This window comes from Hippocampus zosterae, chromosome 11, assembly GCF_025434085.1.
Source record: "Hippocampus zosterae strain Florida chromosome 11, ASM2543408v3, whole genome shotgun sequence".
NCBI lineage: Eukaryota > Metazoa > Chordata > Actinopteri > Syngnathiformes > Syngnathidae > Hippocampus > Hippocampus zosterae.
In genome coordinates this window covers 15,847,080-15,864,462 of record NC_067461.1, presented here as the reverse complement: position 1 = coordinate 15,864,462, position 17,383 = coordinate 15,847,080, and the positions used below count along the sequence as shown (strand labels likewise).

General features: G+C 42.8%; 2 protein-coding genes across 3 annotated transcripts; one reads left to right on the top strand and one right to left on the bottom strand.

Annotated features, from left to right (window-relative positions):
- The first annotated feature begins 2,358 nt into the window (after nt 1-2,358).
- Nucleotides 2,359-3,560, top strand: LOC127610810 (cytochrome c oxidase subunit 5B, mitochondrial). Its single transcript, XM_052081254.1, has 4 exons — nt 2,359-2,529; nt 3,022-3,092; nt 3,181-3,280; nt 3,360-3,560. The coding sequence occupies exons 1-4, from the start codon at nt 2,442-2,444 to the stop codon at nt 3,470-3,472; spliced, it is 372 nt and encodes a 123-aa protein (XP_051937214.1). The 5' UTR covers nt 2,359-2,441; the 3' UTR covers nt 3,473-3,560.
- Nucleotides 3,561-3,562: 2 nt separating this feature from the next.
- Nucleotides 3,563-16,343, bottom strand: herc4 (HECT and RLD domain containing E3 ubiquitin protein ligase 4). 2 transcript variants are annotated; one of them, XM_052081250.1, is made up of 24 exons: nt 15,364-16,334; nt 14,279-14,529; nt 13,981-14,140; nt 13,806-13,882; nt 13,514-13,735; nt 13,154-13,249; nt 12,425-12,551; nt 12,182-12,336; nt 12,017-12,093; nt 11,790-11,914; nt 11,602-11,661; nt 10,586-10,697; nt 10,324-10,513; nt 9,911-10,083; nt 9,606-9,725; nt 9,373-9,471; nt 9,142-9,309; nt 8,917-9,060; nt 7,021-7,187; nt 5,288-5,354; nt 4,962-5,044; nt 4,689-4,872; nt 4,439-4,541; nt 3,563-4,348 (listed from the first exon to the last, which is right to left on the bottom strand). In XM_052081250.1, the coding sequence occupies exons 2-24, from the start codon at nt 14,502-14,504 to the stop codon at nt 4,140-4,142; spliced, it is 3,144 nt and encodes a 1,047-aa protein (XP_051937210.1). In that variant the 5' UTR covers nt 14,505-14,529; nt 15,364-16,334; the 3' UTR covers nt 3,563-4,139. The 2 variants fall into 2 exon arrangements, with proteins under 2 accessions (XP_051937210.1, XP_051937211.1); XM_052081251.1 differs by lacking the exons at nt 3,563-4,348; nt 4,439-4,541 and having other exon boundaries at nt 4,720-4,872; nt 4,993-5,044; nt 15,364-16,343.
- Between the last annotated feature and the right edge of the window lie 1,040 nt (nt 16,344-17,383).

Here is a 17,383-nt window from a genome sequence, read left to right as displayed (position 1 = left end):
TGGCTGCATCTCAAAACATTGGGTTGTAATGATTATTTGTTCTGCACTAAGAAGTATTGTGGCTTGTAAATAATGTATTTTTATTTCTGTTTTCCTATTAAGCAAGCCACTGCTGTTGTCTATTGCTGTGTAATTGTCTGTAATCTGTTAAATAATTTTCTTTGATCTCTTAGATCCCTGTTCGACCTCTTTTAAAATTCAGTTAAGATCTCAGTCTTTCATCTTAATGCTGAACAATTCTTCATTGTTCAGTCGGGAATAAAGCCCACCTAAAAATTATTTTGTGTCCAGTCCAGTCTTTCCAAAGACCCGGCTACATATATTCATGCATTATATTCTTTTATGTTAGTTACCTTAATTATACTCTGTTTAATACGTCCTGAAATATTCTTAGGTTGCTTACATGTGATTGGAGAAGAAAAACAGGAAGGCGGGTCGTTACCGGAAGGGGGAGTGTTGGTTGGAGCGTTAGCGGGGAGCGGTTGAGAAGAGAAAAAAATAAAAAGAGAAAGAGCTGTGTTCAAACGAAGTCGTCCTCTCCTTTTTAGCCCATTCTAAACGTAGAGCAATCCATTTAAAACCTGCGAACCCCTCAACATACATGTAAATAAACTGACACCAATAAGAACAAAGTGTGTCGCAACTGTGACGTCACGTGCGTGATAGTCAAAAAAACACCACAGGCGTTGTGCTTTCTCGCCGGGTACGTGGCGCGTACCTGTAATCCAAGCTACCGGGAGGCTGAGGCTGACGGATCGTGTGAGCTCGGGGGTTCTGAGCTGCAGCGGACTATGTCGAGCGGGTGTCCGCGCTAAGTTCGGTATCGATATGGTGCTCCCGGGGGAGCTCGGGACCACCAGGTCGTCTGAGGAGGGATGCACCGGCCCAGGTCGGAAACGGAGCAGGTCAAAACCCCCGTACCGCTCAATAGCGGGATCGCGCCTGTGAATAGGCGCTGCAGTGCAGCCTGAGCAATACAGCGAGACACAGTCTTTTACACTTCGTATGTAAATCCCCCAAACTATTATATTGTTGAAAGTCGATGCTTGGCAGGGCAACCAACGCTTTAGTGGGAAACAAGCAACCATTTCTAAATGTAAATAAACTGACACCAATAAGAACGAAATGTGTCCTGTTGAGGAATGGGAGCTGTCAATTTGCTCTTGGCCCTTCCTTGGTTACAGATTATTTTATCTCTCTATAAGGTGGAAGAAGACCCAACACCACGTAGTCTTTTCTTCAGTTTATCGCAACGCAACACGAATCGATTCGGGCTCCTGTGAGTCTCAGATTTCATCAGGAAGCCCCGAGCAACTTCAGTCACACGTACATATAGGCATAGTATGTTAATTATGTTAATTAGGGGCGGGCAGTCCTTCCCCTTATGTAAAAATCTGAAACAAAGAAAGTCAAGCAAAGTTCAATGTTGGCATTTTGACAAAGTGCAGACCATATCTGCTGGTTCACAGACCTTGAGACTAGGTTTACTCCTCGAAGGCACTTGACAGCCTTCAGGGACTTTTACGATGTGGGAGGCGGAAAGAAGATAGCCAGGTGGCTGTTAATCACTCAAGGGGAATCAGGGCCCCAACTTCACCCTGCACTCCTTGTTTTAAGTACAAGCAAATGTTCAGGACAGAGACTAGTGTCAATAGTTCTCATAGCAAGATGAAATTCATCAACAATGTTCTACTACTACTTCTAGCGGAATAATTCCTTAACAGTCCCAACTGTGACGTCACGTGCGTGATAGTCAAAAAAACACCACAGGCGTTGTGCTTTCTCGCCGGGTACGTGGCGCGTACCTGTAATCCAAGCTACCGGGAGGCTGAGGCTGGCGGATCGTGTGAGCTCGGGGGTTCTGAGCTGCAGCGGACTATGTCGAGCGGGTGTCCGCGCTAAGTTCGGTATCGATATGGTGCTCCCGGGGGAGCTCGGGACCACCAGGTCGCCTAAGGAGGGGTGCACCGGCCCAGGTCGGAAACGGAGCAGGTCAAAGCCCCCGTACCGCTCAGTAGCGGGATCGCGCCTGTGAATAGGCGCTGCAGTGCAGCCTGAGCAATACAGCGAGACACAGTCTTTTAATACTTCGTTTCTATTCACTACCACCCCAAATAAACTAAAACACACGCCATGGCACAGTATATTTACTTGAAGAAACGTTGTTTTTGTGCATTTATTTATTCACAGAAATCTGCTTTCATGACCTATACTGTCTCCCCGTGATAAATGTGGTAACTACAACCCTTTTGCATCGTTTTGGGTACTGATTTAATTGGTTGATGTAGACACCGCTCGGCTTCCATTGGACGAAAAATACGTCAACTCGTCAGTTGTGCTCGCATTGGCCAGACTATACGTCGAACAAACATTGCGACGAATTAACCCAGCGGTCCACTGTTCGCTTCATTGTGGTTGACTGTACCTGGACGTGAAGAGTCATGGCCGGTCAACTGCTTCTCCGAGGTTGTGGAGCAACGCTACGGTTGAGTCGAACGGCGATAGCGCGCTCCATGGCCACGTTGAAAGGTAAGTGACAACTGCAACACCGCTCAGACATGCTCTTGAAGTCGAGGCATTCTAGAAGCCTGGTCGCAAATCGTGTTAACTCGGTCATTTGCTTCGTTAAATAGCGCGTTTGCACAAGTTAAAACGTTGTCCGTTTCACTTTGCCTCGGGAGGTCATGCGCCTGTCCTAAATCTATAAATCCACCTGCATGCGCAACAATTGGTGTTATGTGAAATGATCAACTTTCCATGTTTTGGTTATTTCCTAGTGCAAACAGTTTAAAACTGCTAGGTGAAATACTATAAGGAAGGTCATTGGGACAAACTTGCTGGAAGCCCTCTGATATTACTACCCCCTCCTTTGGCAGGCATGTGTTGGTTCGATGCCAGCCAGTATCCCGATAGGGGTCGAGCAGGGACGGGGTGGATTTCAAGAACACCAATCAGTTTTTATTCAAGTCTATTTCCATCGCCGAATTAATCTTATACAAGGCATTGTGCTACAATTTCAAGGAATACCCACAGATGAAGAACAAGCCACTGGCCTGGAACGCCGTGCCCTTGAAGCGCTAAAACTGGGAAAAGTGGGTTATTTTTGCAAGTACAGCACAGTATACAGTACTGTTTGAGACTGCACTCCATGTAATAAAAAGGCTTCGATGCACATTAAAGGATCCCTACAGTATGCTGAAACCTAAGAACTACGCAGGAACCAAAGATGACCCGCACATCGTGCCTTGTATCGGACAAAAGAGGCTGGTGGGCTGCCTCTGTAAGTGGTGATTTAAATGGAGGAAAAACGTATTTGTATTCAACTTGCAATCTAAATTGACTAATAAAATCTCATCCAGGTGAGGAAGACAACACTGCGATCGTGTGGTTCTGGCTTCATGAGGGGAAAGCCCAGCGTTGTCCCTCCTGTGGGTCTCATTACCAGCTGGTCCATCATGAGTTGCCTCATTGAAATCTTCACCCAAAGCAATCTTAACATCATTGTGTCTGCTAATCCAAATCCAACACGTATATCATCAATAAATTAAAATACTCAACTGGCTCCTGACAATGACCAGCATTTTATTTCATCTTCAAAGCCAAGACGTTGCACTCCAAGCAAATGTTTTGTACAGTTCTGTATCCATGATCACAATCGAATTTACGTGAAACACAGGTTAGTCATTTCTAAAGCACACATTTCATGCAGAAGGGGGCGGACTGTGTTCGCTCTTGTAAAAGTGAGATTTTTATCATCCCAGCTACCCCGAAACAAGCAGGTTTTGTTCAGAACACTTGGAAGCAAGTGTTTTGTTTAAATCTGGTCAATTTATAGTCCATGTTCAAGAAAGTATTTTTGCAGAATTGGATTTCAGTTGTCAAGAAGGTAGTGCTCTCAGTTGCATGTACTGTGTAAAAAAAATCTTGCATGTATTGTAACACTACCTCCTTGTACTTGCCATATCCAAACATCGAATGCACATAACTGCAATGTCAAATGTACTATAGGTCCCCTTCTAGTAGTTGTTTTACTTAACAAAATACCTATTAGGGCTGTGAAAAGCTGGAAAAAAAATCCCAAGAAACACAAAATGCTGACATGGCCCGAAATGCGGACATTTGGACCTTTCAAAGTGACCTCATGCAAGATTAAAGCCTTGATTATGATCTATAGCTTGAAGAAGCTTCTCACGCAGTGTTTCTGCATTGGTGTATTTGGGCAGGTCCAACAAGTTGAAGCACGTGTGGGCGACGGGCAAATAATGTTCTCCCCCACTGGTCGGCTGGATCACTAGTTTAAGGCTTTTCATGCCCAAGATGGGTATGCGATCACTTCCTGTGAGGAACACTGCGGGGACAAACAACATCCATTTCATGATTGCAGCTTCACTTTCACGCTCCTTCCACTGGCATCCGACATCGGTAAAGAAACACTTACAGAGAAACTCTTTTTTCTTCTCTAAAGGAAGGTTGTGGAACACTGCCCAGAAGAGCTTAATGGTGGGATGGTCTGCCCAGTACTCTCCCTTGTATTCAGTGCTCTGAGATAAAAATAATAAGATGTGAGTTCACACAAGGAAAGAATTTCACAGAAAATATTTCATTTTGCGAGTTACCACATCCAGGTAATTAAATATTTTTTCCAAGCTATACATCACAAATGTATGAATGGCCAAATGATACAAAACCTTTTCAAGTTCAGTCCAGTCATAGTTGGTGTTGCCAATCACCATGGCTTGCAGTTCATTGGGCTGGAACAGCTCCAGAACTTTGCCTCCACAAACCTTGTGGAAGCCTGCATAGAAGCATTCAAATAGTGGGGCGACTGAGGTGTTGAATGTATGGTCTACGTATGCGTTGACAAAGTCCTGCCTGGACACAGAAATGGTTTCAATACATGGTCAGTTGTGAGAGTCATTTTACTGGGATAAACAATATCAATACAAGCTGAACCAGTTTACCGGTTGGATTTATTCACGTTAATGTTTTCACCATTTGGTATGAGTTCCAACACCTCTGTAGCACCGTAGTTTTCCTCTGTGATCTGAAAAAGAAAATGAACAAAAAAAAGTTGTCATTGATTTACCGGCAATACATACCACACACAAAAGGTAATTCCCGATAACTCGTGTGTTAATGTTCAGAGGGTAATGCTTTCTGTTCCTTGGTGGTTGTATGCAAGACGGGGATAAGATGCGAACAAAAGATTGAGGGAAAGGTATGGCATGATTGAAACATCACTGCTTAATTTCTACATTGGAGGTTACACAAGGATAAGTGCACTTACTGTGAAGTTCAAGCAGAAGGTTTCCTCAAGGTCATCCTCGGGGTAGTCGAGTAACAGCTGGAGACTCCTAGTTCACAGCAAATGAGTACGTTTGTCAATTAGATTGCATGAAAAGTGATTACTGTCTCATCTAAATAACAGCCAAACAAGTAATTTCATTCAAATGAACATTGTAGTATAGTAGAATGCAATTTCAAATTGCAAAGGCTCCAATTTGGAAAGATGAAATATGGAGGAAAAAAAAGTGATAAAGCCACGCGTGTGTTTGTATTATTGCTGTAATCTGATTTACAATTTACGTTTATGCCACATTTATTCGCTTGTGTTTTTTTGTGAAGTTACTGTCGTGAACCCTCAAAATACTGCTAGACCTAAGAGTTTAGTAAGTTATCAACTCGGTGAATTAGATAAAATGTCTTTCGTATTAATGGTTAATTTGTCTTTATTTGAGTGCAAGCCTAACCTACAGGACTCAAACATTCTTGTCAAGTAAACCAGATATTGATTACTGGAATACAGATTAATTTATTGCTGGTACAATGGTACCTCTACTTACGAAATTAATTGGTTCAAGAAGAAATTTCTTAACTAGAAAACTTTAAGTCAAGACATATTTTCCATGGAAATGCCCCAATCCATTCCAAGCCCCCCCCAAAATACTCAGACATAAATGTTTTCTCAAGCATCAAAATATGTAACAAATACATTTTACAATTACATTATTGCACAATAAATGAGAGTTGTGCACAATGTAAAAAACAAAGACTTGGGTAAAGAATAAAAATGATGGTTATTTAACTTGTAACTGTCCGAACCATTTTTTTGCGCTCTTTAGTTCATGTTCTCTCTCTCAGAAGTGGTTTTTGCCTGGTGTTTTGTATAGAACTGATCCAAGGACGTTTGCTTTTGTCGGCTTTTAACAATCTTTCGAAAATGTCCGAGGCAAACATCAGCATAGTGAGAGATCGCCCGACTGGTGAACATTTTTTCTATATGAATCATATTTACGAAAAACTATCAGAATGCCTCATGACCTGTGGGGCGACTGATGAGGATGCAACATAGACACATATCTATCTATCCATCCATCTATCTACACACATAGGCACATAGCCAATGGGATGCCAGGATGATGCTCGGTAGTAGCCAATGTCAAAGCAGCTATTAGTATGTTGCGTTCAGGAAACTCGGACTTGCGACTAGCCGCTCATACTGTATTTTTATCTTTCGGAACTTGAGGCATTATTTTCCTGTTGAAGCGTTTCGTAACTTGACAATTTCGCATGAAGAGACGTTCGTAAGTAGAGATACCACTGTATTGTTAAAAATACGCAGGAAAAGGACCTTGAACAAAACAAAACAATGATACATGAAAAATCACATATTAAATAACAATTAGATTTTTTTTTAATCAATCAGATATTAAATCACAATTGGATTCTTTTTTTAATCAATCAGCTCTGGTTTAACTGTAATTTGGAGATAATGAGAATGTTCAGTTTGATTTGACACACAGCTAAAAGGGAAACTTTACACATCTCACCCAAAGTATTGAAATAGAGAGGCCAATTGGGGTTTGAAGAATATGGAAAAAGAGCTCAACATTTCCACTGTTTCCAGGTATTCACACCTTGATATGATACAGCAAAAAAAAGGAATCGGCCTGACTGTTCCAATACGTTTGGACAAGAGTGACTCCAATGGACGCCTTCGATGATTACCCTTGATCTTACCTTCCCACATCTGGCATGAGCTCCTTCAGGTCATCTAACGTGGCATTCCTCTTCAGAAGCTTCTTGTACAAGGCCACTGGGAAGTTGAGCTCCACAATGGTGAGGTTGTAGATGGCGAGACCGCATATGACTCCGATGAGGCTAAACAATTCGATGTCCTCAAAAGTCTGGAAGGAACAATAACTTACGATCACAACCGTTCAGACGGCCATTTAAGTCAAGTCAAGTCGACAGTATTTATAGAGCACTTTCGAACAGCCATCGCTGCATACAAAGTGCTGTACATGGAGCGATTTAACATACACAATAAACAGTAAGACGAATCGGTAATAAAGGCGGTGGAAAGCACCAAGCAGTAAAATCAAGGACAAATCATGCTGAGTCGAAAGCCAAAGAATACAAGTGAGTTTTGAGGAGGGCTTTAAAGATGGGCAGCGAGGAGGCTTGCCGAATGTTCAGTTTTGCCCCCCCCACCCCCCCCCCCCCCCACACACACACATTACCTTTTTTAAGCCTGCATTTTAAATGCATAAATCTTTCTTAGATAAATGTCTTCAGACACGCATGCATTCATCTGGGTCCCTCATTCCAGAGAGAGGGACCCGCAACAGAAAAGGCTCGATCCCCTCTGAGCCTCAGTTTAGCTCTTGGTACCTCTAACAAAGACTGGTCCACAGACCTGAGGTCCCGGGCAGGTGTGTAGGGGCGGATGAGCTCAGAGAGGTAAGGTGGCGCGAGATTATTCAGAGATTTGAAAACAAAGAGAATGAAAATGAATGGGGAGCCAATGAAGGGATGCCAGAGTGGGAGTTGTATGCTCCCTCTTACGAGTACCAGTCAAGAGGCAAGCGGCGGCATTCTGGACCAGCTTTGCTTTTTGACACGTTTATACATTAAACACTCTTATCAATTTTTTAAATTATTTTTTTTTGTCCAAGATGGCGCCCGAGTAGGCAGCCTTCGGCAAGTGCTCTTCAAGAGCCTTGCTTTTTTGTTCTTTTTTGGTGTTTTTGTCTTTTGTCACGTTGTTTGTTGTTTCATCGTGTGGACCTGATATGGACTGTTTTCAGCGCTTTTTGGCCACGACATTCGTCAAAGGAGAAGTATCTGTGCTTGCGCCTTCTCGGCAGCACGCCTGTACCAGCACAGATTTGATTGGGAGGAATGTCTGCGTCATTGACTGTCGGTGCTGGACAGACCTGGGGTGCTTGTGTTTTTTGCGCCTGTAATGGGCAGCATTTTTCACAACCCTGTTTTGTTCAGTGGCTGTGTCGACGCTGTTGGACAGTCGGCGTTGGTGCGGCTGGATGGATGGCTGCTGAAGTTGAGGATGTGGAGAGAGGAGCGTTGGCGCAGAGCGCCGATGCGCATTTGGAACCGGGAGTCGCCGCTTGGAATTGAAATGGATTTCCATGGGACAGGAGAAGTGAACCAATCTCTTTTTTGTCAATGGATGCTGCAGCTTTCATATCGAACTGCTTCAAACAACAAAGCGTGTGACGGAAAAGTGGTTAGGACTGCACAACACATAACATAAAACACGGACAGTCGGTCCGTGTTTTATGTTATGTGTTGTGTTTATTATTTGACTTTATGTTAACTGTTTTGTTAAGTGCTTTGTTACAGCTGCCGCTGTTGTGAAAGCGCTACATAAATCAGCATGTATTGGATTGTATCAACATTCGAGGTTGACTCCTGTCATCTCTGCATGCCTGCATGCGTGCGATCTGGTTCTCTCAATATACAGTATGTGTCAGTATATCGACTGAATTTGCACTTGAGCAATTCGAATGAGTATAACAAACAACAATTCGAATAGTTTTCATTATCCTTTAGGGCCAGTTCTTTCTGCCATCATATGCAAGCTAGCCACTAGCTATTCCATTCGGTCAATACCTTGCTTGAAAACCACAGGAGCCTGGATTCCTCATGGTAACGGAACATCCCATACTTTGGATCCAACAGCTCTTTCATAATCAGGAGGAAGAACTCTTTTCTTACACCTCCTGCATCGACTGCCTCTTCTCCCACAAAGACAACCTGGGAGTCACAAGCACACGTTTGACAACGAGAAACGTCTTCAGATTAATTTGAAGGTAATGGTATAACTATCAAATAAACCTTCAGCGGCTTCTTGTAGTCGACATTCTTTGACTTCCTGAGAACTTCCATTGTGTCTCCAACTATATTTTCCCTCCGGACGATGAGGATGAGGCATGGGTTTACAGATTCCACAGCAGGCAGGAACATGGAACTCAAGTTTTGCATTTGAGCCTGATCCACTGCCATCTAGCAATGCAGAAAACAACAATTAGCTTCTTTGAAGCAACAACACGATTAGCTTGTATTTACCTGCATTTGTAAGACCGCATCAGTCTGAAGCAGAGTGGTCTTTGCCGGGGCATCAAATACAAAGGGATACCTGCACATAGTCACCACGCCATCATGACCCTGAGGACAGAGAGGCAGTACTGAATCTCGGTCCACAAATTCAGATACGTTAACAAGAGTAGCTTGCCATGCCTTTTTTATGTCGTTCATTGATGTGACATTTCAAACAGCATGCTACAAAAAAAAAAACTTACCCCTGGGTACATTTGTCTCTGAATCCAAGTGATGTAGTCATTTCTGATGTCGATCAAGTCATCCAACTCATGAATGTAGAATTTGTCATACTGTATAATGTGTCCGCCTCGCTCATTCACCTGAGGGGACACGAAAATGGACATGTTTCAACACTTGGAAGCACACCGATATCTTGGCATATGACTTTAATCTGTTCTGCAACCAAGCTCATATAACTCAATTTACTCATACCAAATCAATTTCCCCCATTGATGACGTCAAATGCTGCACAAGATGAAACAATATGTCTTTCCGCATTTCTTACCAAGTGAAGGATCTCGAGCAGCTGAAGTGACGTGTCCAAAAAACTGGTGAAAATTCTTTGCTCTGTCGATGGGATTCCGACCTTGTGCATCTGGAGCAGGTACACCACCACTCCTTTGTACACCTCGACCAGCCGTTGGAAGACTTGGGGCTCAAACGTGGACCACCAGTTTCCTGAGGCAAACCAAATAAGTCAGAAAAGTGGAATGTGCTCCGCATCCACCAACCGGTACGGTTTGGTACATCAGGTGAGTAAGCTTCCATTGTCAACATTTGTAAACCGCCCAACAGAGGAAACATAAGCAAGAATTGCAGGTTCCAAAATTAACCTTGGCGATCGGAACCGAACATCATGCTTGATGGAAACACAGCTAAACGTGGAGCTAACCGTCTGCAGCCTTTCCTCCTACCTACCTAGCACTTTAAGCGGCGCTTCTTTCAGGCTGAGCAGTGATTTGGCAAATGGGATGGAGATAGTCACGTAATTGTTCGGATCACTGAAGAGAGGGCATTCTGGAAGCGTGAGGTAGAGCCTCAGTGCTTCTATGTCTGGAGGGGAGTTGCTTAGTCGGGGGATTAGATTCTTCTCCATACTTGCAGCAATCTGACAGTGACAAATTTTTTTTTATAAAAGTTAGCTTTGTAACAATCACCATTAATTCATTTAATGACTGACCTGTTGGGCAATCTCAGGGTAGTCTGGTGTAATCAGTCTGTGAAACAGGAGACGGGCCATGTTCATATCGATCCCTGAACATTTACTGCTGGTGCTGTAGTGATCTGGATGACTGATGACAAGAGATGCACAATTGATACGTGAATGAATCGATCCAGTTTCAAAAAGCTAATTCTGGAGTGACGTGACCATGACGTCCTGTTCACACAGAACGCAATATACAAGCTGAATAAGAATGTGGAGTCCAGGATGTGATGGGTTCCAAGATGTGCTCATACTTGCGTTAACATACCTTGTCATCAAAGCAAGGTTCATGCAAATCAATAATCGGGCAACATTTGAGCATTATGCTATGGTGTGAGTTATTGTTTTTCTTCTTCGATCTTCACAGAAAACAGAAAAAACCCCAGAAACATTTGTAGTCATCAGATCAGCTAACAGTTAGCCTCGTTTCTTCTTCTTCTACTACTACTACAACTACTCATTTCCAAATGGACTAGCAATAAAATGAAAGCAAAGCCCAATCAGACAAAGTTCACTGAAAAAAAACAAGTCACAATTCTCGATACTGAGATAACATACTCTGAACGCTAGATGCAAACAATGACGTTCATTCTTAGAGATCCTTCCATTCCCCCATTCCCATATTGTAGTGTGAAGTGTTGGTCGTTTAAGTACACAACACATTTTAAAAACCTTCGTGTATACCGTGCTTGACTCGATAAACTAGAAAAAAAGGACTTCCTATGCAAATCCAAACAACCCTACCTGTTTCACCTAAAATAAATCAGTGAAAAAAGGTAAAGTTAAAACCTGTCACATCAACTTCAATTTTCGAGAAAAATCTCTATCTAATGTCACAGCACAACCAACGTGCGTGACCCCACCATTATGCATAATGCCACAAGGAGAACTGTGCATATCTGAAGAAATGTTAACATCTTGTCAGACATCAGCTCAGCGCGCATCTAAAAGGATTAATCCCACAAAGGTGCTCTTTCTCCTTGTCTACTTACCTCACAGACAAAAAGGACCCGTTGAGGCAGCTCGCAGTTGAGAACACCAGGTCAATCTCACTGAGGGAATCGCAAAACGAAAACAATTAGTGTGACTACTCCCCCCCTCACTTCTAAATGACAAAACCATGTACAATTTGTTTTATAATACACAGACAGCCAACGCTGTTGTGAAGAGAAGATTTTACTTGGAGATTTCTTGCGGGACTCTTCCGGGCGAATGGTTCAGCCATCTTTGGATGGTTTCCTCATTCACAGTACAAAGTCTTCGCTGGGCATCTGCTGTCGTCACATGATCAATGTTTTGCAGGCCCTACAAGAACAACCCCAACAATAACAACAACAAAAAAAAGAATGCATTTGTTGCACTGGATAATTCCAAGGCCATCTAAGTTGTTACTAAATAACAACTTACGTTGGTATTACAATAGTGAGCAAAGCTTTGGTCTCCTCCAGCATAAATCTTCTTGATACAACAGTTCTGATTCATGACTGTGAGGGTAAATGCGGAAGAGGTTACTGACTTGAAAATCTGTTAGCGACATATTCCTGTCATTGATCAAATTCTACTGAGTCTCACCTTGATCATCTGAATCAACAGAGTGTATCCAGGGACCCTTGACGGGGCCCGGGGTTTTCCTGTTGCAGCTGGAGCGTGTACCAAGCTGTCCATTTCCACCAAGACCAAACGAGTCCATCTTTCCGCATGAGGGTGTGAAAGCCAGTGTGTGCTGCCTTGAATTGCAAAACGTTTAGAAAAAAACCCCAACTCTTGACTGAGTATGAAAAACGGGATTTTCTCAACACAAGAGATCTGTCTTACCTTCCACATGCAATCTGTGTGACTACATTTCCCATGAGCTCAAACACTTTCCTCGGGTTGATTTCATGAGTTGTGGCGTTGTGCCCCAGCTGACCATATCCTCCTGCTCCGAATGTAAAGACACCCCCTTCCTGGAGAATCAGTAACACCAGTTCTCAACTTTCTCATACAGAAATGCTTAACTATGTATTAAGAAACATCATGATGGATCGGATTGGGGTAGAACTAGAAAAAATGCATGATTCAACAGTAGACGGGATTTCAATGAAATTATTGACAGTCGTAATAGGAAAAAGGAACCACACGTGAGAATAGCTGCACTTACCGGTACCTCCACATTGCGATTCATGGTGTATTTTGAGATTTGAGATAATTTAAACCAAAATTAAGATGTTGGAGGCTTCCACATCAAATTTTGACCAACAACATGGAAACTACATCAGTTTTACAATCATCAGTTTACTTCTCTTCCCTTTCACATTACTACATTATTGAATTTGGTAACTCTGCAGTCGAAATATTATGAGTGACTACTGTGTTGCAGTCACACAAAAGGAAAAGAGTACTAAAAGTATGGAAAGAAGTATAATGTTGGGAGATTAAACTTGATCCCGAACCCCCACCCCCCCAAAAAAATCACTATTACGAGAATAAAATTTATATTTTTTAAATTACAAAAAAATCTACAGATCCAAAGTATGATATTTAACTCCAGCTGCAGAATAGCACTTAACTTGGTCAGGGCTGCTGTGTGATCTTCTCCACAGGAGACAAAAATTACTCTCTGCGATCTAAGTGACTTCAGCAGGGTTGGAAAACACCGGTCTGGAAAGAAAAAAAAAGTCTAAGACCGATGACTGAATATTGACAGTGAACAACTTGAAAAAAGTACACGCAAAAGTACACAGAAACAAATGTTAAAAATGTCCTGCAAATGAAATCTCAACCAAAATTGTTTCAAATTTGAGTTTAAAAAATACTACATAATAAATACAGATCCACCACTTGTCAAGACCAAATATTTCCATCTCATGAAATGGAAACATGAACTTGGTTGTACAACATTCAACATTCAGTAGCTTCCCTCACCATTGCTGTCACTGAGACCAAGCTGACCAAACTTGTTACGGCCCCAACCAAACACAGCTCCAGAGAGGGTGAGGGTGAAACTGTGAGCGCCACCTGCTGATATCTGAGCAAAAGGAATGCCCAGCAGAGACTGAATGATTTGAGGGGTTGAAATGCTTTGCCCGTTTACTCCAAGACCGAGTTGTCCATATCGATTTTGACCCCAGGAGAAAACCTGGCTCCCTAAGGCGGACAAAATAAGCATGTCAGAAAGATTGTGGTTGTGCTAATTGTGCGTATAACCCATCCTCACCTTTTGAAAGTGCTAGTGAGTGCCAGTACCCGCAGGCTACCTGAGTGATTTGAACATCAGTCAAAGTCTTGATGTTTCTGCCATCACCAGGGAGACAGAAAGTACATCAATGTTTATGCATTTTTATTATTACTGGCACATAGACTAACATATTAGCATAACAATGAAAGTGTACCTAGGCACACGAACACATTCTTCAAAGTTGTTTAAGCCCAGCTGCCCATCTGAGCCAAGGCCCCATGAGAAAACCTGCCCGCTGTCATTCAAGGCAAGTGTATGCGACTCTCCACAAGACACTGCAATGATGATCTGAGCATCCAGAGCCACAACCTGCTCTAATGGAGGACCAAGATGTCAAAGATGAGCCATTTCACAAAAAGACTGAACATCCATCCATATTCTATGACCTGTTCAGGTTCACAGTCACTACTCCACAACAATGACTGAACATTTTTCAGATAAAAAATACTAACCTGGTTTCTTCCGGGACTTCTCATGGCCCAGTTGACCAAGATCATTGCAGCCACATGTGTATACTGTGCCATCCTCCAGCACGAAGGCTGTGTGCTTGCGTCCGCAGCCTACATCGCGCACTCGCTTCGCGTGGAAGAAGTCACATTTCCTTGGCTCTACTACTATCTCTTCATCAATGCCCCCCAAACCGAGCTGGCCATAGGAGGCATTGCCCCAACACAGCATTGTGGCTAAAGAAGCCAGGGGGCTCCTATGTGCAAATATGAAAGACAAATGGGCGCAGAATTAAGGTCGATAAAACAAATCAACCAGATTGACACATTTATACTGTTTGGGGCGGAATGGCAGCATGCTTCAGGTGAGAGTACTGTAGCTGCCTCCCAACCCAAAGGTTGTTGGTTCGGTTCTAAGCACTTGTGACTATGTCGAAGTGCACTTGAGCAAGGTAATGAACAATACACACAAGTCGGCGCGGGTCAGAAAACCAGTGGTGTGCAGCAACATAAAATTGTGCCACCTCCAGGCTATCTACGTAACAAATAATCCTGAACAAACAGGGATACCGTTGGAATTCTGCTCGTCTAGGTGCCAATCGCACCACAGCTACTATAACATTTCCGGTTTACATTTCAAACTAAAGTGAAGCGTTATTGTCAATGTCGGCCTCATACCAAATAAATATCTTGTTATGAACTACATTTGTAGTCATTGGTAATTTGGTCAAACATTTTTATGGGAATCAGCGTTTTCGAACGGATACAACACAGCTAAAAACACGCGAACAGCCAGCAGCGTTGAAGCTTTCTTTACGTACTGTTTTAGCTTTCTTACTTTTATGTCCTCAGCTCGGTAGCCTTACACCATTAGCCTTAGCCAAGATTACCCCATTCCCATAATTTGACTTAAAATCCAAAAAGAAGTTTTAAAATTATTTGTATCTCGATCTCACTGTTTCTACAGTTCAGATAGTTGGACGTCTTTTTGGCTTGGCACGAGCCGTTTTTTGGAGACAGCGTGCTCGAAATGCCCTGTGGTTGCTGCAAGGTAAGACAAGACGGTAATAGCAACTCACAGCAAACCTTACCAATTGTCGACTGCACCGATGACGCTATTGTTGTGTAGATCACGTTGTCACAGACACGTTGATTCACACTGTTGCCCCGCTCCACTCCACATAATCTTCCCTTATCTGTCAACAACTGCTGTGGGGGCTCGCAGGAGGAGTACTTCGCGTCAAGTTAGTCATATTTAACAGCTAGCAGTGTTGATTATACTTTGCATACAAAAAGCATCGTGTTGATGATTTCAGCCAGACACAACAGTAGACTTAAAAAATACGCGTCTAACCGATATCGATCAGTCATTAGAAACGACTTAAGTTCGCATTTGTCCTTATGGTGCATTTTTACACTGCTCGTATAGTTGGGCGCAAACGTGTGTACCTTTAATTTGAAGGCGAACTCGCGGTAGGTCCGTTACTGACGTACCCTTTACTTGACGATGGGGAAGAAATGTCGCGAAGCGTCGACGACGTTCGAGACGAAATTCACTTGCGCTGATGACTCCTCTAATGTTCACACACATTTTACACACATTCACACATGGCAGTCGTGATTGTATGAAAGTAAAAATGCACGTGCATTTCGTTAACTCCATTGAAACGTGAAGCAGATTACCGGTAATAGTCACAGAATAAAAAAGCAAATACAGTACTGTCAAAACTTCCCAACGTACCAAAAGCACGTTACTAACATCAACACGTAACAAGTTGTCGCGTTTCAAAAGCATTCAGATGTACTTCACATTAGTGGGGCAAATATATTTTCCACAAAGCGAGTATTCATTTTTTACTTTCTCTATATATATCTGTTCATTCTCACAAAACTTTTATTTCTTTTTCAAAACAAGCTCTTCTCCGCGATGTAAAGGCGTCAATGGCGAGAGATGAAGTTACCTGTGATTGAGACTAAGTGAATGAACTCTTGGTAATTTTAATTTTGGGAAAGGGGCGGGCGGCGTCAAAACACGCCTAGCAGCAACACGAACTGGCGCAGGAAAGTTGCCATTAAAGATTGCCGTGCTGGACCAGACTTGAACGGCCTAACCACTTCTCTTGTTTACTTAATGACTGTTTGCCAAAATGGTAAAATATGAAAATAACAATTCACAACAATATTTACTTTTTATTGATTGGTGTGGAAAATTAAAACGAGGTCTTGCCTGCACATATACAAGTAAATACAGTATATACAGAAAACAATTAGCTATACTGAAGATGTATAAAGTCATGTATATAACACAGAATAATAAAAATATATTAATACTAATGGGGGCGGCCTGGTAGTCCAGTGGTTAGCACGTCAGCTTCACAGTGCAGAGGTACCGGATTCGATTCCAGCTCCGGCCTCCCTGTGTGGAGTTTGCATGTTCTCCCCGGGCCTGCGTGGGTTTTCTCCGGGTGCTCCGGTTTCCTCCCACATTCCAAAAATATGCATGGCAGGCTGATTGAACACTCTAAATTGTCCCTAGGTGTGAGTGTGAGTGCGAATGGTTGTTCGTCTCTGTGTGCCCTGCGATTGGCTGGCAACAGATTCAGGGTGTCCCCCGCCTACTGCCCGGAGACAGCTGGGATAGGCTCCAGCACCCCCCGGGACCCTAGTGAGGATCAAGCGGTTAGGAAGATGAATGAATGAATAATACTAATGGTCCAGATGGAGAAAAATGATTTTCTGCTCACTGCTGAGGTTGAACCTGTCCAAACTGACTGAAAAGTGACATGCTGGGTACAGTCTTAACTGAACTAAGTGCAGATAACACACATAAACATGAACGCCTTTCTCCAATTTAGAGTCTCAGTAACTAACATGCATGCTTTTAATTAAAAAGTGGGAGGAAGCTGGAATTCCAGATTTGTGTCGGTGGTATTTAAAATGTCAAATCATTGGTCAGGTTTCCCCTTTCCTCAATCCTATATTTGGCAACAAGGAAAATATTTACAGCGGGCAAACAACTTGACACTTGCATGCAAACCACACCCTATGTGACGCAGTTGCCTACGTAAAAGCACTTTCATACTTGACACAATTGAAAGAATTTAAAATGTT